Here is a 24,344-nt window from a genome sequence, read left to right on the forward strand (position 1 = left end):
TATACTACTGGAAGTTCTAGCCAGAGCAATCAGGCAAGAAAAAGAAATAAAGGGTATTCGAATAGGAAAGGAGGAAGTCAAATTGTCTCTATTTGCAGATGACATGATTGTATATCTAGAAGACCCCATCATCTCAGCCCAAAATCTCCTGAAACTGATAAGCAACTTCAGCAAAGTCTCAGGATACAAAATCAATGTGCAAAAATCACAAGCATTCCTATACACCAATAACAGACTTAAAGAGAGCCAAATCAAGAACGAACTGCCATTCACAATTGCTACAAAGAGAATAAAATACCTAGGAATACAACTAACAAGGAACGTAAAGGACCTCTTCAAGGAGAACTACAAACCACTGCTCAACGAAGTAAGAGAGGACACAGACAGATGGAGAAACATTCCATGTTCATGGTTAGGAAGAATCAATATCATGAAAATGGCCATACTGCCCAAAGTAATTTACAGATTCAACATTATCCCCATCAAACTACCAATGAACTTCTTCACAGAACTGGAAAAAATCACCTTAAACTTCATATGGAACCAAAAGAGAGCCCACATAGCCAAGTCAATTCTAAGCAAAAGGAACAAAGCGGGAGGCATCACACTACCAGACATCAAACTATACTACAAGGCTACAGTAATCAAAACAGCATGGTACTGGTACCAAAACAGAGATATAGACCAATGGAACAGAACAGAGGCATCGGAGGCAACACAACATATCTACAACCATCCGATCTTTCACAAACCTGACAAAAACAAGCAATGGGGAAAGGATACCCTGTTTAATAAATGGTGTTGGGAAAACTGGCTAGCCATGTGCAGAAAGCAGAAACTGGACCCCTTCCTGACACCTTACACTAAAATTAACTCCAGATGGATTAAAGACTTAAACATAAGACCTAACACCATAAAAACCCTAGAAGAAAATCTAGGCAAAACCATTCAGGACACAGGCATAGGCAAGGACTTCATGACCAAAACACCAAAAGCATTGGCAACAAAAGCCAAAATAGACAAATGGGACCTAATCAAACTCCACAGCTTCTGCACAGCAAAAGAAACAGTCATTAGAGTGAATTGGCAACCAACAGAATGAGAAAAAATTTTTGCAGTTTACCCATCTGACACAGGACTGATATCCAGAATTTACAAAGAACTAAAACAGATTTACAAGAAAAAAACAAATAAGCCCATTCAAAAGTGGGCGAAGGATATGAACAGACACTTTACAAAAGAAGACATACACAAGGCCAACAAACATATGAAAAAATGCTCATCATCACTGGTCATTAGAGAAATGCAAATCAAAACTACGTTGAGATACCATCTCATGCCAGTTAGAATGGCAATCATTAAAAAATCTGGAGACATCAGATGCTGGAGAGGATGTGGAGAAATAGGAACACTTTTACACTGTTGGTGGGAGTGTAAATTAGTTCAACCATTGTGGAAGACAGTGTGGTGATTCCTCAGTGACCTAGAAATAGAAATTCCATTTGACCCAGCAATCCCATTACTGGGTATATATCCAAAGGATTATAAATCGTTCTACTATAAGGACACATGCACACGAATGTTCATTGCAGCACAGTTTACAATAGCAAAGACCTGGAACCAACCCAAATGCCCATCGATGATAGACTGGACAGGGAAAATGTGGCACATATACACCATGGAATATTATGCAGCCATCAAAAACGATGAGTTCGTGTCCTTTATAGGGACATGGATTAACCTGGAAACCATCATTCTCAGCAAATTGACACAAGAACACAAAATCAAACACCGCATGTTCTTACTCATAGGTGGGTGTTGAACAATGAGAACACACAGACACAGGGAGGGGAGCACTACACACTGGGTCTGTTGGGGGGAAATAGGAGAGGGACAGTGGGGGTTGGGGAGGTGGAGAGAGATATCATGGGGAGAAATGTCAGATATAGGTCAAGGGGAGGAAGGCAGCAAGCACACTGCCACATGTGTACCTATGCAACAATTTTGCATGTTCTTCACATGTACCCCAAAACCTAAAATACAATAAAAAAAATACTATCAAAAAAAAGAATAATAAATTTCTACTACTCTGTTTTTTAATTTATAAGAGCCATAAATACCCTTTTTACAGAGCATTAGTCTTTCATGGAAACAAAATATCATCTCTTTCGGGGGATCAAGTATTTCTTACCTCCCTATGTCATCTTTGTTTCCTCTAATTTCCTGATTTCAAAGTGTTTTTGTTTTGTGTTTTAGGCTTTCCTCAAGTGTCTGTGATTTTTTTTCTGTTTTACTAAAGAGTGAAGCAGGAAAGCTGTTAAGTGTGCATTGGCAGGGTATGTTGAGTAGAGGTTTCACTTTGGGGCAACCAGGCAGGGATTAAGCTATCTCTGGAGTCTCCAGTTGTTGGGGGTTTTTTTAGTTATTTCTTTTGTAGTGGTTAATTTTCCTAGGAAATAATTCATTAATCTCCTGCCTAGGCTGTGTGTTGTGGGGGTGGAAAAGGTAGGGAAGTGATGCCTGAATCTGAATGGGGAAAAGGGCTCCATGTCCTCACTCCCATTGAGGATGTACACTTATTCTCCTTTTGCAATATGGCTTCTCACCTCCACCCATCACTGTAACTAGTCTCCCTAAATCTAGAGCCCACAGTGATTAAGTTTTTCAGAAGGTTTTCTGCCAGAGTGGATGAGGGTAGGTGCTTGGCTGTACAGAGGTGGGAATGGATTTGGGCTCTGAATGTTCCTTATAAATATACCCTGAAATTATTATTATACATTGTATGACTGTAACAAAATATCTCATGTACCCCATAAATATTTATATCTACTATATACCCATAAACATTTTTTAAAAATTTAAAAAGATTTCCAATCAATATTTCTTACTTTCGGTCCCACCTATACCCTATCTTCAGAGGTAGCTAGTGCCTCCAATTCCTGAACCTTCTGGGGATTCTTGCTTCTAACATTTCTCCCCTGCTGCAGGTGGCAGTCCGCTATTCCTGCTTTCCAGGGTCTATTACCATTTGTCGACTTTTTAGTAGTAACTCACTGCATTAGGAAAGTTATATGCATTATTAGATTTTTTTCTTTAGTTTGTAAAGCTCTTAAGTGAGGACAGATGACACAGACATAGTGCAAAACACACTATAACACACACAAACTTTATATATCTTTCACCAATACTTGATCTGAATATTTGATAAATGAATTTATTCATATAAAAAAATATTATACTTGGTTATTGTGAATGACTCATATAAGTCACATGTACTTGAAGATACTTTGATTTCACTCCTTGAAACATTTATCACGTTTTCTTAGAGCTTAAAGTACTTTAATAACTGGGATTTGGTGTTAGTGGTCTCTCATTTCTTCCAACCATAAAACTAGACTGTATATAACACAGCAGCCACACATCTAGATTCTGCTGAATTTATCATTTAACCAAAGCAAAACACAATATTAAATAATTAAATATATTTCTGATTTTGTCAATACTGCATGACCCCCTATACTAAAACACTGTAATGGAAGCTACTAGAATATACTCTTAGATCAGAAGTCAGGATATATTGACATGTGAGAAGTGGGAAATAATGACTCCACCCCTTGTAATCCCTGGGAATGAGTCCAGAGCCCCCTGAGAAATTAAGCATGGTTGACAGGACTGGCTGTACTTTTTTGTATTTCAATCCCATTTCAGGACAAATTTATACCTTGCCATAAGTAATCCAAAGAGATATCTTCCCAAAAAGATCCATACTACTGTTGTCACGCAGCACAGCATCACTGATCAGTTCAACAGCATCTGTCACCACGTACAGGTTGCCCCCTCTCCTCCGACAGTCCTTTAGATATTCTGGCTCTGGATGCAACAGTTTCCTGGGGATTTAAGGAAGGAGGAGGAGAGTCAGAGTGGGAAAGAGATGCCTTTTCAGGTTACTCTGGGTGCCCTTCTCCTCAAGAGCTGGGTGGGGTGCAATGCTTTTAGACCTTGATAGGTGAGTCACCAATGGGTGTTCAAGTACCTAGGGCAGCAGAATGTTTTATCTGACATACAGGATGGAGAAGATTCCATTGATGGTGGTTCAGGTGTGAACGTATATGTATCATATTGTTAAAGGCATCTGTATTTTACTAAATTATACTGGTTTTATTAAGATATAATTTATAGAATTTCAGCACTAGGGTCTCTAAGAAAAAAAAGGGCTAGAAGCAGAAAGGTCTAGATAACTGAGAACAGTCCTTAGGAGGTCCTGTTGTGAAAGCTGAGTATTCACACCAAATGTGTCCATTAGCACAATCAGGGGGGCTGGGGAGCAGATAAATAAAGTGTGATGAGGCAAGGAGGACTCTGGATGATTTCATGACCATTACAGATTTATTGTCCTTGGTGGGTGGATTGGTAGGGCTGAAATTGATGATGTAGTTTCCAAGGGATATCTGAATGGTTTAAGGACTGAAGATAGATTTCATCTCTATTTCAGTTCTGAGGCTCAACCTTGATTCTACTCAAGGCAGCCATTATACAAACGTCATGTGGAATGTTAAGGGACTCTTAATTTTCTTTTCAGTGGAAGAGGTTACTGAGCACACAATATTAGGTTTTTGTCATTGCTGTTATAATAAAATTCAAGCTTCTTACCATGTCCTCAAATGCTATGTTATTTGACACCTACTTATCTTCCAAGTTTCATGTTGTATCTCCTTTATCCTGGTTATCTAAGCTTCCAACTCACTGACATCGCCCCTTATCCTGAAAACACCAAGCTCTATTTTACCCCAAGGGTATTAAACACCCCATCAGGACTCCTTTCATCCTACGTTGCTTGCTTTTCATTCTGTACATGTCAGTTCAACTGTTAAATCCAAAGAGAGACCTAAACGGACTCCCTTCCTTCCACCCAGTCTCTTTTATCTCATCCTTTTTATTACTATCCGAGCACCCCAAAGCATTTATAGGTGAAAACACATTACACATCCCTCATCCCATTTATTAAAACCATCTCACTACCTTTTCTTTTTTATGTAAAAGTTTTAGTTCTGGCTTGTTTCTCTTGGTGCTGGCAAATCATATTTACCTGTGAAATTACAGGCTCTTTAAATACTGAAATATACCTCTGTGAGAAAAATGCTTCTCTTTCTGTGAGCTACAGAAATTCAGATGCTGTTTTGCACCATGAACAGTCTTTACAAATGTTGTCTCTAATTCTCGCAAAAAAACAGGCATACAGAAATTGTGGAATATCAAAATAACTTTTAGGCTTTCAACATTCTGCGGTTTTAGTTACTTGCTTACTTAACAGTTTTTTGCCTTGATAGAAATATTATTTAAATTTACATATGTGTTTCTACCATATATGAAGACTTACTTTTGTTTAGCCCTTAATGGATCATTGGATATCCATCTTTCCCAACGTACAAGAAGGTAAACTAAATCCCAGGACAGAGGTGGCATATGCAATAAGGCAGAATGAGAGGTCCTTGGCTATAGACTACCTCACAGAAAGTTCAGTTAACAATTATCCATAGAAAAAATGCTCTTGTAAAAATTCCAGAACCCAAGGATGAGGCTGAAGCACTCCCTTGAAACACACACACACACATACACACACACACAGCCTCATTAGAATGGTAAGATCAATAGTTTCACTTTGCAGTATCACCCTTCCCCAAGTGCCATCAAAACATAGATGGAGTTCCCCTGGGCTCATGACTTCTTCAGTGGGAAAAAGAGAGCCAAAGTGGATATCCAGCTTCAAACAGCATTCCAAAGTGCATCCTAGGAGGTCTGGCTATGTCCCATATCAGAGAGAACATTGAGGAAATCGGCAGGACTAGAGCAACCTGGGGTCATCTAGAAGCAAAGAAGTTGTCAAGACTTCAGCAATCACAGCATGGATCTTGGCAGTGACACTGCATTCCTACTAGCAGTGGCACCCAATCAGAGAGACCAGCCAGCAGCTTGCCCACCTGCAGACCAAAGCCAACAAATCAGTCTGCTCTGGAAGTATGGTAGGCAATATCTGTCTGGCTTGCATATTTAGCAAGTGGTACAGCCTGGCTGTGGATGCCAGCCTAGAGCCCAGCCTAAGTTTCTTGCAAGACAGGAGAGCCAGCCAGCAACCCTGCCTAACAGTGGAGCACAGCCTCTAGCCCCAACTGACCAAGGATCCTCCACAACAATTCTGCTCAGCCTCAGGTCCAGCCTGAGACTTTGCCCAAATACGGAGGCCAGCCAGCAACCATACCTAACTACAGAACACAGCCTCTGGCCTGGCCTGACCAGGAAGTCCAAATAGTGACCCTTCCCAAGTTCAGAGTCCAGCCCCAGGCCCCACTCAAGCAGGAAGTTCAGCTGGTGACTCTGCGTAACTGTGGAGCATAGTCTCTAACCGTGCCTCATGAAGGAGACTGATCAACAGCCCAACACAGGCTTGAAGCTCTGCCTACAACCACATTCAAATGTGGGACACAGGCTACAAACCCAGCCAATGTGGGAGCTCATAGTGACCCTGACTGACCATGGAGCAAAGTTAGTAGTCCTACCTGGAGCAAAGTTCCCAGCCAGTGACCCAGCACAAACACACGGTGCAGCCTGTGCCCCTACCCAAACATGGAGCCCAGCCTGTGGCCTGACCAACTACAAAGCACATCCTGAGACCACCACCGATTACAAAACCTAGTCTATGGCTCCATCTGAACGTGATGGTCAGCCAGCAGTACACCCAGTCAGGGAGCACTTCATGGGTCCCCAACCAATAAGGGCAATTTCAGAGCCCAGCCTGAAGCCCTGTCCAATATATAGTCTAAACAACAGTACCACAAAGCCAGGAGCACAGGCCACAACAAAATCTGACAAGAAGTGATTGTGCAGTCCAGCCAGTAGCCCTACTTGACCATGAAGCCAGTCAAAATCCCCACCCTATGAAGAAGCCCAGCCTGAATGCAGAGTCCAACCAACAGCTCTTCCTGACCACAGAACCCAGCCAACGATTCAACCCAACCATGAAGCACAGACAGCAGTTCCACCTCAGCATGCAGGCAGTGGCCCCACCAACCAGAGAGCACAAACAGCCACACTTACTCATGAACACTAACAGCCAGTCCATCTAGAACCCAAGGTTAGACTGACTGGTGAAGGTCTATCTCCACTGATATGAACTGTTAAGCCTGGAAGAGGTGACTGCTGCCTCAAAAGCACAGAAAGAAATGCAAGGGTACAAAGATTATGAAGTATCAGGAAAACACCATCAAAGGAATCTGATAAAGCTCCAATGACTGACTCTAAAGAAATGGAGGTATATAAATAAACTGACAAAGAAATTAGAAGTTCAATGAACGACAAGAAAAAACAGACAATTAAACAAAATTAAGAAAACAACACACAAAATTAGTTCCACAAAGAAATAAAAACCATTTTTTAAAAATCCTAAAGATAAAGAATATAGTAACTAAACTGAAAAAATTTGGGAAAGTTTCAACAGCAGATTCAATCAAGGAAATGAAAGAATTAGTGGACTCAGTAAAAATTTGAAATTATCCAGTTAGAGGAATAAAAAGAAAACAGAAAGTAGAGTGAAAAAAACTTACAGCACTTATGGGACACCATCAAGTGAAACAAAATATAAAAAAAATATGAGAGTGAAGAAGAGATATAAAGCTTATTTGTAGAAATAATGATACCCAGATGCAGTGGCTCACACTTATAATCCCAGCACTTTGGGAGACCAAAGTTGGAGGATCACTTGTGTCCAGGAGTTCAAAACCAGCCTGAACATAATATTGAGACCACGTCTCTCCCAAAAAATAAATATTTAAGCAGGTTGGCGACACAAACCTATAGTACTAGCTAATCAGGAGGCTGGGGTGGGAGGATTACTTCAGCCCAGGAGGTAGATGCTGCAGTGAGCCAAGTTCATGCCAGTGCACATCAGCCTGGGTAACAGTGCAAGACCATTTGGAAAGGAAAGGGAAAAGGAAAAGGAAATGGACCTCCCAAATTTTGAGACAGAAGTGGGCATCAAGATTTATCACACTAAAAATTTCCCAAATAGGTTGAACCCAAAATGGTCTACACCAAGACACATTATAATTAAATTATCAAAAGATAAAGAGAAAATATTGAGAGTAACAAGAGAAAAAACTATTCATTACATGCAGAGGAGTATCTATGAGACAATCAGCAAATTTCTTAGAAAAAACCTGGCTAGGAAAGGATGATATATTCAAGATACTTAAAGAAAAGAAAAACTTCTGTTTTGGTCTGTTTTCTGTTGCTATAAGAGAATATGACAAACTGGATAAATTATAAATAACTGAAGTTTATTTGGCTCATGGTTCTGGAGGCTGGAAAGTTCTCAGAGCATGGCACCAGCATTGATGAATGTCATCTCATGGAAGACGGTAAAAAGCAGAAGCAAACACACAAGACAAAGAGAATACAAGGGCTGAACTTCACCCTTTTGTCAAGAGCCCACTCTTGCCAAAACTACACAACTCTCATGATAATGATATTAATCCATTCATGAGGGTAGAGCACTTATGGTCCAATCACCTCTTAAAAGCCCCACCTCTTAATACTGGTACAATGACAATTAAATTTCATTATGAGTTTTGGAGGGGAAATTCAATCCACAGAAACTGTCAAACAAGAATACAAAACTCAGCTGTCCTTCAGAGATGAGAAATAGATTTTCCCAAACAAACAAAAGCTGAGGAAGTTCACCACTAGATCTGCCTTATAAGAAATGCAAAAAGGAGCTCTTCAAGTTGAAATGAAAATGTTAATTAACAACATAAAACACATTAATGTGTAAAATTTACCAGTAAAGGAAAATATGTAATCAGAATCAGAATTCTATAATATTCTAAATGTGGTACATGAACAATTTTCACCTCTGGTATAAAAATGTTTTAAATATATTAAAAATTACAATTTGTTATTAGATATACAATATGAAAAACATGTAAATCATAATATCAATAACCTAAATATCAAAGAGGGGAAGAAGTAAAGTTATAATGCTTTTTATGCAATCAAAATTAAGCTAAAGTCCAGGCACAGTGGCTCATGCCTGTAATCCCAGCAATTTGGGAGTTTGAAGGAGTCAGATCACTTGAGGCCAGAAGCTCAAGACCAGCCTGGCTAATAGGGCAAAACCCTATCTCTACTAAAAATACAAAAAATTTAGCCAGGTTTGGTGGCACACACATGTAGTCCCAGGTACTTGGGAGGCTGAAGCATGAGAACTCCTTAAACCTTGGAGGCAGAGGTTGCAGTTAGCTGAGATTGTGCCATTGCACTCCAGTCTGGGTGACAGAGTGAGACTGTCTCAAAAATGTCCCAAATTGGTTGAACCCCCCAAAAAGAATTAACCCCCCAAAATTAAGTTGTTATTAGCATAAAATAGGATATTGTAAGTATAAGATATTTTAGGTAAGCCTCATTGTAACTACAAAGGAAAAATCTATAGTAGATATGCAAAAAATTAAGAGAAAGGAATCAAGCATACTACCACAAAAAGTAATCACATCACAAAGGAAGATGGCAAGTGAGAAAGCAGGAAAGAAAAAAAACTGTAAAAGTCATAAAACAATTAAAATGACAATAGTAAGTACTTACCTATCAATAATTATATTAAATGTAAATGGATTAAATTTTCCAAACTAAAGACATAGAGTGGATAAATATATAAGAAAGCAAGATAGAATGACTTGCTGCCTAAAAGAGATTCGTGTTAGCTTTAAGGACACACAGGCTGAAAGGGAAGAGATGGGAAAAAAAATTCTAATGCAAAAGATGACACACACATACATACATTTTTATATATATAGTGTGTGTGTGTCTGTATGTATGTGTGTGTGTGTGTCACCTTTCATATATATATATAGTGTGTGCATGTGTCTGTATGTATGTATGTATGGCCACCCTCATTCACATATATTTGTATAGATATATGTGTGTATGTGTGTATATATAGTCACACATACATATATATATATAACACTATATATATATAGTGTGTGTGTGTGTCTGTATGTATGTATGTATGTATGGCCACCCTCATTCATATATGTGTGTGTGTGTGTGTGTGTGTATATATATATATATATATAAAAAAGATCATTTGACTTAAATGAACTTAAGTCAAAAACCGTAACAAGATAGAAGAATGCCATTATATAATGATATTATAAATATGCAGCAAACATCAGAGCACATAAATATATAAATCAAATTAACATAACTGAAAGGAGAAATAAATAGCAATACAAAATTAGTAGGAAACTTTAATACCTACTCTTACTAATGGCCAGATAACCCAGAAAAAAGCAAAATCAATGTAGAAATACAAAACTTGAAAAACACTGTAGACAAAATGAACCAAACAGACACATACAGAACATTCTACCTAACAGCAGTAGAACACAAGTTCTTCTCCAGAGCACATGAAATATTCTCCCAGATAGATCATATGTCAGGTCACAAAACAAGTCTTAACAAACTTAAGAATATGGAAATTATTTCAGGTATCTTTTCCAATAACAATGGTACAAAACTAGAAAGAATAACAAGGAATTTCAGAAAATGCATAAATATGTAGAAATTAAACTGAACAACCTGTGCGTCAAAGAAGAAATCAAAAGGAATTCAAAAAATATCTGAGACAGACAAAAATGAAACGTAGCATACCAAAACTTGTGGGATACAGCAAAAGCAGTTCATGCTTATAAACACCTACATTAACAAAATAGAATTCAGATCAAATCGACCACATACCTTTACACCTTAAATAACTAGAAATGGACAAATTAAGCCCAGAATTAACAAAAGGAAGGAAATCACAAATATTAGAGCAGAATAAATTAAATGGAAAATAGAAAAACAATAGAAAAGCTCAATAAAACTGAGGGGTTTTTTGAAAAAATTAAAAATTGACAAACCCTTAGCTAGACAAATCAAGAAAGAAGAACTCAAATAAATAAAAATTATAGTTAAAAGGAGACATTACAAATGATACCACAGAAATAAAAAGGATCACGAGAGCCTGTTATCAACAATTATATACCAGTGAACTGGTATATCTAAGAGAAATGGATAAATTCCTAGAAACATATGACCTAGTGAGATTGCATCATGAAGAAATAGAAAATATGAACATATCATTAACAAGTAAGGTAATTGAATCAGTAATCAAAAAAGCTCCCAAAATACATGCCTATGACCAAATGCCTTCAGTGGCGAGTTCTACTAAACATTTAAAGAAGATTAATATCAATCCTGCTCAAACACTTCCAAAAAATTGAAGAGGAAAGAATAATTCAAATTCACTGTGCAATACTAGCATTACTCTAATCCCAAAGCCAGAAAAGGACATTACAAGAAAAGAAAATTACAGGCCAATATGTCTGACGAACATAGATGCAAAAGTCCTTAACAAAATTTTAGCAAACCAAATTTAGCAACACATTAAAAGGACCATACACCACGATCAAGTGGAATTTATCCCTGGAATGAAAGGATAGCTCAACATAGGCAAATCAATAAATATAATACAACACATTAACATAATCAGTGACAAATCCATGTGATCATCTCAGTAGATGCAGAAAAAACACTTGATGAAATTCAACATCCTTTCATGATAAAAACTCAACAAATTAGATATAGAAGAAATGTACCTTAACATAATGAAGGCTATATGTAGTCATAATAAAGCCCACAGCTAACATTATGCTCAATGTTGAAAAGCTGAAAGCTTTTCCTTTTAAATAAGGAACAAAACAAGAATGTCCACCCTCACCACTTCTATTCAGTATGGCACTGGAAGTCCTAGCCAGTGAAATTAGGGAAAAATAAATAAAAAGCACCTAAATAGGAAAGAAAGAACTAAAATTGCCTCTGTTTACATATAACATCTTATACATAGAAAATCCTAAAAACTCCATTTTTAAAATGTTATAACTAATAAATAATTGCAGTCAAGTTGTTGGATTCAAAATCAACATTAAAAAATCAGTTTAATTTCTACCCATTAACAACAAACTATCTTCAAAACTCCATTTATAGGCCAGGCACAGTGGCTCACACCTGTAATCCCAGCACTTTGGGAGGATGAGGCAGATGGATCACCTGAGCTCAGGAGTTTGATGCTAACTTGGCCAACATGGCAAAACCCCATCTCTACTAAAAATACAAAACATTAGCCAGTATTGTGCTTGAACCCCAGAGGTGGAGGTTGCAGTGAGCCAAGATCACATCACTGCACTCCAGCCTGGGTGACAGAGTCATACTCTGTATAAAAAAAAAAAATCCATTTATAATAACATCAAAAATAATAAAATACTTGTGAATACATTTCACCAAGGAGCTGAAAGATCTTTATACTAAAAACTACAAAATTGATGAAAGAAATTAAAGAAGACAAAAAAAAAGAAAAATATTTGTGCTCATGGAAAAGAAGAATTAATATTATTAAAATATCATACTACTCAAAGCAATTTATAGATTAAATGCAATTCCTATCAAAATACCAATGACATTCTTCACAGAAATAGAAAAAACAATCCCAAAACTGTTATGGAAAGACCCAGAATAGCTAAAGCAATCTCAAGAAAGAACAAAGCTAGGAAGGAGAGATCCCAGATGGCCAAATAGGAACAGCTCTGGAGTGCAGTTCCCAGTGAGAAGAATGCAGAGAGTGAGTGATCACCAAATTTCCAAATGAGTTTTTACTGCCCACAGACCAGGAGATTCCTGGGCTGAAAAGCACCACAAGTTTCCAGTACAGCTGTTTCAGCTGGCACTGTGGGTCTCCGCACAAAAACTCTCACAAATCCAGGCAGCCATTTCAACAGGTGCCTGGAATACCTGGGATACAGAGCTGCCATTCAACTGAAAAAAAAGGGGGCTGAAACAGGGAGCCAGGTGATATGGCTCAGCAGGACCAACCCCCAACAAAGACCAGCAATCTGAAATGCTCTGGATAGAGAGCTTTGCAGCAAGCACAGCTGGACCCAGGACACTCCAGCTCAGTTTGGGGAAGGGTGTCAGCCATTACTGAGGCAGTCCACAACTACTGAGGCAAACCGCCATTACCAAAGCAGTCCACCATTACTAAGGCAGACCACCATTACTGAGGCACTTCTAACAGGAAGTTCACACAGCAGCTGGGCAGAGTCCACAGCAGCTCAGTAACGTCTGTGCTGGCAGACTATGACTAGACTACCACCATGCTGGGCAGGGCATCTCTGAAAAAAGGCAGCAGCACATCAGGACCTTATAAATAAAGCTGACCTTCCTAGGAGAGAGCACCTGGGAAAAGAGGCAGTGATTAGTTCTGCTGCAGCAGACTTAAACATACCTGCCCAGAAGCTCTGAACAGAACAATGGAGCTCCCAGCTCAGCACCTGAGCTTCTATAAGGGACAGACTGTCTCCTCAAGCAGCCCCCTGACCCCTGTATATCCAAAGAGACACCTCGTAATGGAGAGCTCAGGCTGAAATCTGGTGGGTACCCTTCTGGGACAAAGATAACAGAAGAAGAAACTGGCAGCAACTTTTACTGTTCTTCAGCACCCGTGGGTGATCCCCAGGCAAGCAGGGTCTGGAATGGACCTCCAGCAGGCCTACAGCAGAGGGGCCTCAAGGTTAGAAGGAAAACTAAATAACGAAAGAAAAAACTTCAACATCAACAAAAATGACGTCCACTCAGAGATCCCATCCTAAAGTCACCAACTACAAAGACAACAGGTAGATAAATCCACAAATATGGGAAGAAACCAGTGCAAAAAGGATGAAAACACCAAAAACTAGAATGCCTCTCCTCCTCCAAGGGATCACAACTCCACAACAAGAAGGGAACAAAGCTGGATAGAGAATGAGTCTGATGAATTGGCAGAAACAGGCTTCAGAAGGTGGGTAATATCAAATTGAGCTAAAAGAACATGCTCTAACCCAATGCAAAGGAACTAAGAACCTTGAAAAAAGGTTAGATGAAATGCTAACGAGAATAAATAGCTTACAGAAGAATACAAATGATCTGATGGAGCTGAAAAACATAACAAGAGAACTTTGTGAAGCATACACAAGTTTCAATAGCCGAATCACCAAGCAGAAGAAAGGATATCAGAGATTGAAGATCAACTCAATGAAATAAAATGAGACGGCAAGATCAGAGAAAAAAGAGTGAAAAGAAATGAACAAAGCCTCCAAGAAATATGGGATTATGTGAAAAGACCTAATCTACGTTTAATAGATGTACCTGAATGTGACGGAGAGAATGAATCCAAGCTGGAAAACACTCTTCAGGATATCATCCAGGAAAACTTCCCCAACCTAGCAAGGCAGGCCAATATTCAAGTCCAGGAAATACAGAGAACACCACAAAGATATTCCTCAAGAAGAGCAACCCCATAGCACATAATCATCAGATTCACCAGGGTTGAAATGAAGGAGAAAATGCTAAAGACAGTCAGAGAGAAAGGTCGGGACACTGACAAAGGGAAGCCCATCAGACTCACAGCAGATCTCTCAGCAAAAACCCTACAAGCCAGAAGACAGTGGGGGCCAATATTCAACATCTTTAAAGAAAAGAACTTTCAACCTAGAACTTTACATCCAGCCAAACTAAGCTTCATAAGTGAAGGAGAAATAAAATCCTTTATGAACAAGCAATTGCTGGGAGATTTCATCACCACCAGGCCTGCCTTATAAGAGCTCCTAAAGAAAGCACTAAACAAGGAAAGAACCACAAGTACCAGCCACTCCAAAAATGTACCAAATATTAAAGACAATAGACACAATGAAGAAAATGCATCAACTAACGGGCAAAACATCCAGCTAGCATCAAAATGGCAGTATCAAATTCACACGTAACAATATTAACCTTAAATGTGAATGGGCTAAATGCCCCAATCAAAAGATGCAGACTGGCAAATTGGATAAAAATTCAAAACCCATCAGTGTGCTGTATTCAGGAAACCTATCTCATGTGCACAGAAACATATATGCTCGAAATAAAGGGATGGAGGAAGATTTACCAAGCAAATGGAGAGCAAAAAAACCAGGAGTGGCAATCCTAGTCTCTGATGAAATGGACTTTAAACCAACAAAGATCAAAAGAGACAAAGAAGGACATTACATAATGGTAAAAGGATAAATCCAATAAAAAGAGCTAAGGATCCTAAATATATATGCACCCAATACAGGAGCACCCAGATGGAGAAAGCAAGTTTTTAATGACCTACAAAGAGACTTAAACTCCTGCACAATAATAGTGGGAGACTTTAACACTCCACTGTCAATATTAGACAGATCAATGAGACAGAAAATTAACAAGGATATCCAGGACTTAAACTCAGATCTGAACCAAGCAAACCTAATGACATCTACAGAACTCTCCACCCCAAATCCACAGAATATACATTCTTCTCAGCACCACATCACACCTACTCTAAAACTGACCATGTAATTGGAGGTAAATCACTCCTCAGCAAATTCAAATGAATAGAAATCATAACAAACAGTCTCTCGGACCACAGTGCAATCAAATTAGAACTCAGGATTAAGAAACTAACTCAGAACCGCACAACTTCATAGAAACTGAATAACTGGCTCTTGAATGTTGACTGGATAAACAATGAAACGAAGGCAAAAATAAAGATGCTCTTTGAAACCAAAGAGAACGAAGACACAACATGCCAGAATCTTTGGAACACATTTAAAGCAGTGTCTAGAGGAAAATATATAGCAATAAATGCCCACATGAGAAGCAAGAAGAGATCTAAAATTGACACCCTATCATCAAAATAGAAAGAGCTAGAGGAGCAAGATCAAAAATCTCATACCTAGCAGAAGACAAGAAATAACTAAGATCAGAGCAGAACTGAAGGAGACAGAGACATAAAAACCCCTTCAAAAAATTAATAAATCCAGGAGCTGGATTTTTGAAAAGATCAACAAAACAGACAGGCTGCTAGCCAGATTAATAAAAAAGAAAAGAGTGAAGAATCAAATAGATTCAATAAAAAACGATAAAGGGGATATCACCACCGATTCCACAGAAATACAAACTACCATCAAAGATTACTATAAACAACTCTATGCACATAAACTAGTAAACCTGGAAGAAATGGATTAATTCCTAGACACTTGCATCTTCCCAAGCCTAAACCAGGAAGAAGTTGAAACCCTGAATAGACCAATAACAAGGACTGAAGCTGGGGCAGTAATTAATAGCCTACCAACCAAAAAAAGCCCAGGTACAGATGGGTTCACAGCCCAATTCTACCAGACATACAAAGAGGAGCTCGTACAACTCCTGAAACTATTCCGAACAATCCAAAAAGAAGGAATCATTCCCAAATCACTTTATGAGACCAACATCATCCTGATACCAAAACCTGGCAGAGACTCAACAAAAAAAGAAAACTTCAGGCCAGTATCCATGATGAACATAGATGCAAAAGTCTTCAATAAAATACTGGCAAACTGATGGCAATAGCACATCAAAAAGCTTATCCATCATGATTGAGTAGACGTCATCCTGAGGATGCAAGGCTGGTTCAATACACACAAGTTTATAAACATAATCCACCACATAAACAGAACCAAAGACAAAAACCACATGATCATCTCAATAGATGCAGAGAAGGCCTTTGACAAAATTCAGCAGCGCTTTACGCTAAAAACTCTCAATAAACTAGGTATAGATGGAACATATCACAAAATAATAAAAGCGATTTATGACAAACTCACAGCCAATATCATACTGAATGGGCAAAAACTGGAAGTATTCCCTTTGAAATCTGGCACTAGACAAGGATGCCCTCTCTCACCACTCCTATTCAATATAGTAGTGGAAGTTCTAGCCAGAGCAATCAGGCAAGAAAAAGAAATAAAGTGTATTCAATTAGGAAAGGAGGAAGTCAAAATGTCTCTATTTGCGGACAATATGATTGTATATTTAGAAGACCCCATTGTCTCAACCCACAATCTCCTGAAACTGACAACCAAGTTCAGCAAAGTCTCAGGATACAAAATCAATGTGTAGAAATCACAAGCATTCCTATTCACCAATAACAGACTAAAAGAGAATGAAATGAAGAGCAAACTCCCATTCACAATTGCTACAAAGAGAATAAAATACCTAGGAATACAATTAACAAAGGATGTAAAGGCCCTCTTTAAGGAGAACTACAAGCCACTGCTCAAGGAAATAAGAGAGGACACAAAACAGATGGAAAATTAGGAAGAATCAATATTGTGAAAATGGCCACACTGCCCAAAGTAATTTACAGATTTGACAGTATCCCCATCGAGCTACCTATGACCCTCTTCACAGAACTGGAAAAAAAACACTTTATACTTCATATGGAACCAAAAGGGAGCCCACATAGCCAAGACAATCCTAAGCAAAGTTGGAGGCATCATGCTACCTGACTTCAAACTATACTACAAGGCTACAGTAATGACAAACCTGACAAAAACAAGCAATGGGGAAAGGATTCTCTGTTTAATAAATGGTGTTGGGATAACTGGCTAGCCATGTGCAGAAAACAGAAACTGGACCCCTTCCTGACACCTTACACTAAAATTAACTCCAGATGGATTAAAGACTTAAACATAAGACCTAACACCATAAAAACCCTAGAAGAAAACCTAGGCAAAACCATTCAGGACATAGGTATAGGCAAGGACTTCATGACTAAAACACCAAAAGCATTGGCAACAAAAGCCAAAATAGACAAATGGGATCTAATTAAACTCCAGAGCTTCTGTACAGCAAAAGAAACAATCATTAGAGTGAACTGGCAACCAACAGAATGGGAAAAAATTCTTGCAATCTACCCATCTGACAAAGGGCTAATATCCAGAATCTACAAAGAACTAACACAGATTTACAAGAAAAAAACAAACCCATTCAAAATTGGGCAAAGGATATGAACAGCCACTTTTCAAAAGAAAACATATATGAAGCCAACAAACATATGAAAAAATTCTCATCATCACTGGTCATTAGAGAAATGCAAATCAAACCACAATGAGACACCATCTCACACCAGTTAGAATGGCAATCATTAAAAACTTTGGAGACAACAGATGCTGGAGAGGATGTGGAGAAATAGGAATTCCTTTACAATGTTGATGGGAGTGTAAATTAGTTCAATCATTGTGGAAGACAGTGTGGTGATTCCTCATGGACCTAGAAATAGAAATTTCATTTCATCCAGCAATCCCATTACTGGGTATATATCCAAAGGATTATAAATCATTCTATTATAAACACACATGCACACATATGTTCATTGTGGCACTGATTACAATAGCAAAGACCTGGAACCAACCAAATGCCTATCAATGATAGACTGGACAAGGAAAATGTGGCACATATACACCATGGAATACTATGCAGCCATAAAAAACGATGAGTTTGTGTCCTTTGTAGGGACATGGACGAATCTGGAAACCATCATTCTAAACAAACTGACACAAGAACAGAAAATCAAATATCATATGTTCTCATTCATAGGTGGCTGTTGAACAATAAGAACACATGGACACAGGGAGGGGAGTATCACAAACTGGGGTCTGTTGGGGGCCACTAGGAGAGGGACAGTAGGGGGTAGTAAGGTTGGGGAGGGTTAACATGGGGAGAAATGCCAGATATAGGTGACATGGGGATGGAGGCACTAAACCACACTGCCATGTATGTACTTGTGCAACAATTCTGCATGATCTGCACATGTACCCCAGAATCTGAAGTACAACACAAAATATATTTCAGAGGGGAAGATCCAAGATGGCCAGTTAGAAGCAGCTCAAGATTGCAGCTCCCAGTGAAAGCGCAGAGGGTGAGTGGACGCCGCATTTCCAGACAGATTTTTACTGCCCACAGACCAGGAGATTCCTAGGCGGAGGAGCCCCACGGGTTGCCAGCACGGCTGTTTTGGCTGGCGTGGCTGTTTTGCTGGCACCCCGGCGTGGCAGTTCCCAGTGCAGAGTAAATGGGACTGGATCCCCTGTTAGCCAGCAAGGGGAACTCCAGGAAGGCAGAGTCACCCATTCATCTGATTAAAAAAAAAAGGGGGACTGAAACGGGGAGCCAGGCCAGGAGATTCCTGGGCAAAAAAGTGTCATGAATCTCAGCGCCATTGTTTCAGCCGGCGCAGTGGGTCACCACACTGGAAATCACACAGATCCCGGCGCCTTTTCAACAGGCAACTGGAACACCTGGGAGAGAGTCGACCATTCAACTAAAAAAAAAAAGCCTCTTAGGTAGGGAGCCAGGTGATCAGGCTTGGCTGGTTCCACTGCCAAAAAAAAAAAAAAGAAAAACAGCAATTGGAAACGCTCTGGGTTGATGGTTTCAGAGCAAGCATAGCTGAACCCAGGATGGTCCAGCTCTGTGGGGGAGGGGCGTCTGCCATTACCAAGGCAGTCCACCACTACAGAGGCAGTCCACCACTACAGAGGCAGTCCACCACTACAGAGGCAGTCCGCTATTGCTGAGGGCGCCTGCCATTGCCAAGGCAACCCACCATTACAGAGAGAGTCCATCATTGCAGAGGTGGGCCACCATTGCCGAGGCAGTTCTAACTACACCCATATAAACAGGACTGCAGGGAAGTTCACATAGTAGCTGGGCGGAGGCCACAGCAGCTCAGCAAAGCCTCGGCAGGCAGGCAGTGACTAGGCTGCCTCTTTGCTGGGCAGGGCAGCCCTGATTAAAAAAAAGGGAGCAGCACAGTGGAAACTCACAAATAAAGCCCTAACTCCCCGGGACACAACACCTGGGGAAGAAAAGGGGGTTTATGAGTTCTGCTGCAGCAGACTTAAACGTACCTGCCCAGCAGCTCTGAATGAACAATAGAGCTCACAGCTCAGCACTTGAGCTCGTATAAAGGACAGACTGTCTCCTCAAGCAGCTCCCTGACCCCTGTATATCCAAAGAGTCACCTCATAAAGGAGGGCTCAGACTGACATTTGGCGGGTATCCTTCTGGGACAAAGCAGAAGAAGAAAATTGTAGCAACCCTTACAGTTCTGCAGCTGCTGCAGGTGATCCCCAGGCAACCAGGGCCTGGAGTGGACCTCAGCAGTCTTACAGCAGAGGGGCCAGACTGTTACAAGGAAAACTAAGAAACAGAAATAACTTCATCATCAACAAACAGGACATCCAATCAGAGACCCAATCAGAAAGTCAGCAACTACAAAGACGACAGGTGGAGAAATCCACAAAGATGGGAAGAAACCAGCGCAAAAAGGATGAAAACACCCGAAACCAGAACACCTCTCCTCCTACAAGGGATAACAACTCCTCACCAGCAAGGGAACAAGGCTGGATGGAGAATGAGTGTGATGAAATGACAGAATGAGGCTTCAGAAGGTGGGTAAGAAGAAACTTTTGTGAGATAAAAAACATGTTCTAACCCAATGCAAAGAAACTAAGAACCTTGAAAAAAGATTTGATGAAATGCTAATGAGAATGGACAACTTAGGGAGAAATATAAGTGAATTGATGGAGCTGAAAAACACAACACGAGAACTTCATGAAGCATGCACAAGTTTCAACAGCCAAATTGACCAAGCAGAAGAAAGGATATCAGAGGGTGAAGATCAACTCAATGAAATAAAACAAGAAGGCAAGATTAGAGAAAAAAGGGTAAAAAGGAATGAACAAAGTCTCCAAGAAATATGGGACTATGTGAAAAGACCTAATCTATGTTTGGTAGGTGTACCTGAATGTGATGAAGAGAATGAATCCAAGCTGGAAAATACTCTTCAGGATATCATCCAGGAAAACTTCCCCAACCTAGCAAGACAGGCCAATATTCAAGTCCAGGAAATGCAGAGAACACCACGAAGATATTCCTCAAGAAAAGCAAACCCAAGGCACATAATCGTCAGATTCACCAGGGTTGAAATGAAGGAGAAAATGCTAAGGGCAGCCAGAGAGAAAGGTTGGGTTACCCACAAAGCGAAGCCCATCAGACTCACAGCAGATCTCTCAGCAGAAATCCTACAAACCAGAAGAGAGTGGGGGCCAATATTCAATATCCTTAAAGAAAAGAACTTTCAACCCAGAATTTCATATCCAGCCAAACTAAGCTTCATAAGTGAAGGAAAAATAAAATCCTTTGCGAGCAAGCAAGTACTCAGAGATTTCATCACCACCAGACCTGCTTTACAAGAGCTCCTGAAAGAGGCACTACACATAGAAAAGAACAACGAGTACCAGCCACTCCAAAAACACATGAAATGGTAAAGAGCATCAACGCAATGAAGAAACTGCATCAACCAATGGGCAAAACAGCCGGCTAGCATCAAAATGGCAGGATCAAATTCACACATAACAATATTAACCCTAAATGTAAATGGACTATAGGCCCCAAGCAAAAGACACAGACTGCCAAATTGGATAAAAAGCCAAAACCCATCGGTGTGCTGTATCCAGGAAACCCATCTCACATGCAAGAGTACACAAAGACTCAAAATAAAGGGATGGAGGAAGATTTACCAAGCAAATGGAGAGCAAAAAAAGAGCAGGAGTTGCAATTCTCATCTCTGATAAAATAGACTTTAAAGCAACAAAGATCAAAAGAGACAAAGAAGGACATTACATCATGGTAAAAGGATTACTGCAACAAGAAGAGCTAACGATCCTAAATATATATGCACCCAATACAGGAGCACCCAGGTACATAAGGCAAGTTCTTAATGACTTACAAAGAGACTTAGACTCCCAAACAATAATAGTGGGAGACTTTAACATCCCATTGTCAATATTAGACAGATCAAAGAGAAAGAAAATTAACAAGGATATCCAGGACTTGAACTCAGACCTGGAAAAAGCAAACCTAATAGACATTTACAGAACTCTCCACATCAAATCCACAGAATATACATTCTTCTCAGCACCACATCACACCTACTCTAAAACTGACCACATAATTGGAAGTAAATCACTCCTCAGCAAATGCAAAAGAATGGAAATCATAACAAACAGTCTCTCAGACCACAGTGCAATCAAGTTAGAACTCAGAATTCAGAAACCAACCCAGAACCACACAGCTTCATTGAAACTGAACATCTGGCTCTTGAATGTTGACCAGATAAACAATGAAATAAAGGCAGAAATAAAGATGTTCTTTGAAATCAATGAGAATGAAGACACAATATACCAGAATCTCTGGAACACATTTAAAACAGTCTCTAGAGAAAAATATATAGCAATAAGTGCCCACATGAAAAGAAAGGACAGATCTAAAATTGACACCCTATCATCAAAATTGAAAGAGCTAGAGGAGCAAGATCAAAAAAACTCAAAACCTAGCAGAAGACAAGAAATAACTAAGATCAGAGAAGAACTGAAGGAGATAGAGACACAAAAAAACCCTTCAAAAAAATCAATAAATCCGGGAGCTGGTTTTCTGAAAAGATCAACAAAATAGACAGACCACTAGCCAGATTAATAAAAAAGAAAAGAGAGAATAACCAAATAGATGCAATAAAAAATGATAAAGGGGATATCACCACAGATTCAACAGAAATTCAAACCATCATCAGAGATTATTACAAACAACTCTATGCACATTAACTAGGAAACCTGGAAGAAATGGATAAATTCCTGGACACGTGCCTCCTCCCAAGCCTAAACCAGGAAGAAATAAAAAGCCTGAATAGACCAATAACAAGGGCTGAAGTCGAGGCAGCAATTAATACCCTACCACCCAAAAAAAAAAGCCCAGGTCCAGATGGGTTCACAGCCCAATTCTACCAGACATACAAAGAGGAGCTGGTACCATTCCTTCTGAAACTATTCCAAATAATCCAAAAAGAGGGAATCCTTCCCAAATCATTTTATGAGACCAACATCATCCTGATACCAAAACCTGGCAGAAACTCAACAAGAAAAGAAAATTACAGGCCAATATCCATGACGAACATAGACGCAAAAATCTTCAATAAAGTACTGGCAAGCCGATTGCAACAGCACATCAAAAAGCTTATCCACCATGATCAAGTAGGATTCATCCCGGGGATGCAAGGCTGGTTCAACATATGCAAATCTATAAACGTAATTCACCACATAAACAGAACCAAAGACAAAAACCACATCATTATCTCAATTGGTGCAGAGAAGGCCTTTGACAAAATTCAACAGCCCTTTATGCTAAAAACCCTCAATAAACTAGGTATTGACGGAACATATCTCAAAACAATAAAAGCGATTTATGACAAACCAACAGCCAATATCATACTGAATGGGCAAAAACTGGAAGCATTCCCTTTGAAATCTGGCACTAGACAAGGATGCCCTCTCTCACCACTCCTATTCAATATAGTACTGGAAGTTCTCGCCAGAGCAATCAGGCAAGAAAAAGAAATAAAGGGTATTCAAATAGGAAAGGAGGTAGTCAAATTGTCTCTATTTGCAGATGACATGATTGTATATCTAGAAGACCCCATCATCTCAGCCCAAAATCTCCTGAAACTGATAAGCAACTTCATCAAGGTCTCAGGATACAAAATCAAAGTGCGAAAATCACAAGCATTCCTGTACACCAATAACAGACTTAAAGAGAGCCAAATCAAGAACGAAATGCCATTCACAATTGCTACAAAGAGAATAAAATACTTAGGAATACAACTAACAAGGAACGTGAAGGACCTCTTCAAGAACTACAAACCACTGCTCAACGAAATAAGAGAGGACACAAACAGATGGAGAAACATTCCATGTTCATGGTTAGGAAGAATCAATATCGTGAAAATGGCCATACTGCCCAAAGTAATTTACAGATTCAACACTATCCCCATGAAACTACCAATGAAATTCTTCACAGAACTGGAAAAAATCACCTTAAACTTCATATGGAACCAAAAGAGAGCCCGCATAGCCAAGTCAATTCGAAGCAAAAAAAACAAAACGGGAGGCATCACACTACCAGACATCAAACTATACTACAAGGCTACAGTAATCAAAACAGCATGGTACTGGTACCAAAACAGAGATATAGACCAATGGAACAGAACAGAGGCATCGGAGGCAACACAACATATCTACAACCATCCAATCTTTCACAAACCTGACAAAAACAAGCAATGGGGAAACGATTCCCTGTTTAATAAATAGTGTTGGAAAAACTGGCTAGCCATGTGCAGAAAGAAGAAACTGGACCCCTTCCTGACACCTAACACTAAAATTAACTCCAGATGGATTAAAGACTTAAACATAAGACCTAACACCATAAAAACCCTAGAAGAAATACTAGGCAAAACCATTCAGGACACAGGCGTAGGCAAGGACTTCATGACCAAAACACCAAAAGCA

General features: G+C 39.5%; 1 protein-coding gene across 1 annotated transcript in view; it reads right to left on the reverse strand.

The window, feature by feature from the left end:
• Window positions 1-24,344, reverse strand: part of GSDMC (gasdermin C) — a 48,523-nt gene that overhangs the window by 18,641 nt on the left and 5,538 nt on the right. Inside the window, 1 exon segment of the mRNA XM_064384100.1 lies at window positions 3,722-3,887. Within this exon segment, the coding sequence (XP_064240170.1) occupies window positions 3,722-3,887 (166 nt within the window).

The sequence above is a fragment of the Aotus nancymaae genome, unplaced genomic scaffold, assembly GCF_030222135.1.
Source record: "Aotus nancymaae isolate 86718 unplaced genomic scaffold, 86718_ANA_hifiasm-v0.15.2.pri h1tg000036l, whole genome shotgun sequence".
NCBI classification, from domain to species: Eukaryota; Metazoa; Chordata; class Mammalia; order Primates; family Aotidae; genus Aotus; species Aotus nancymaae.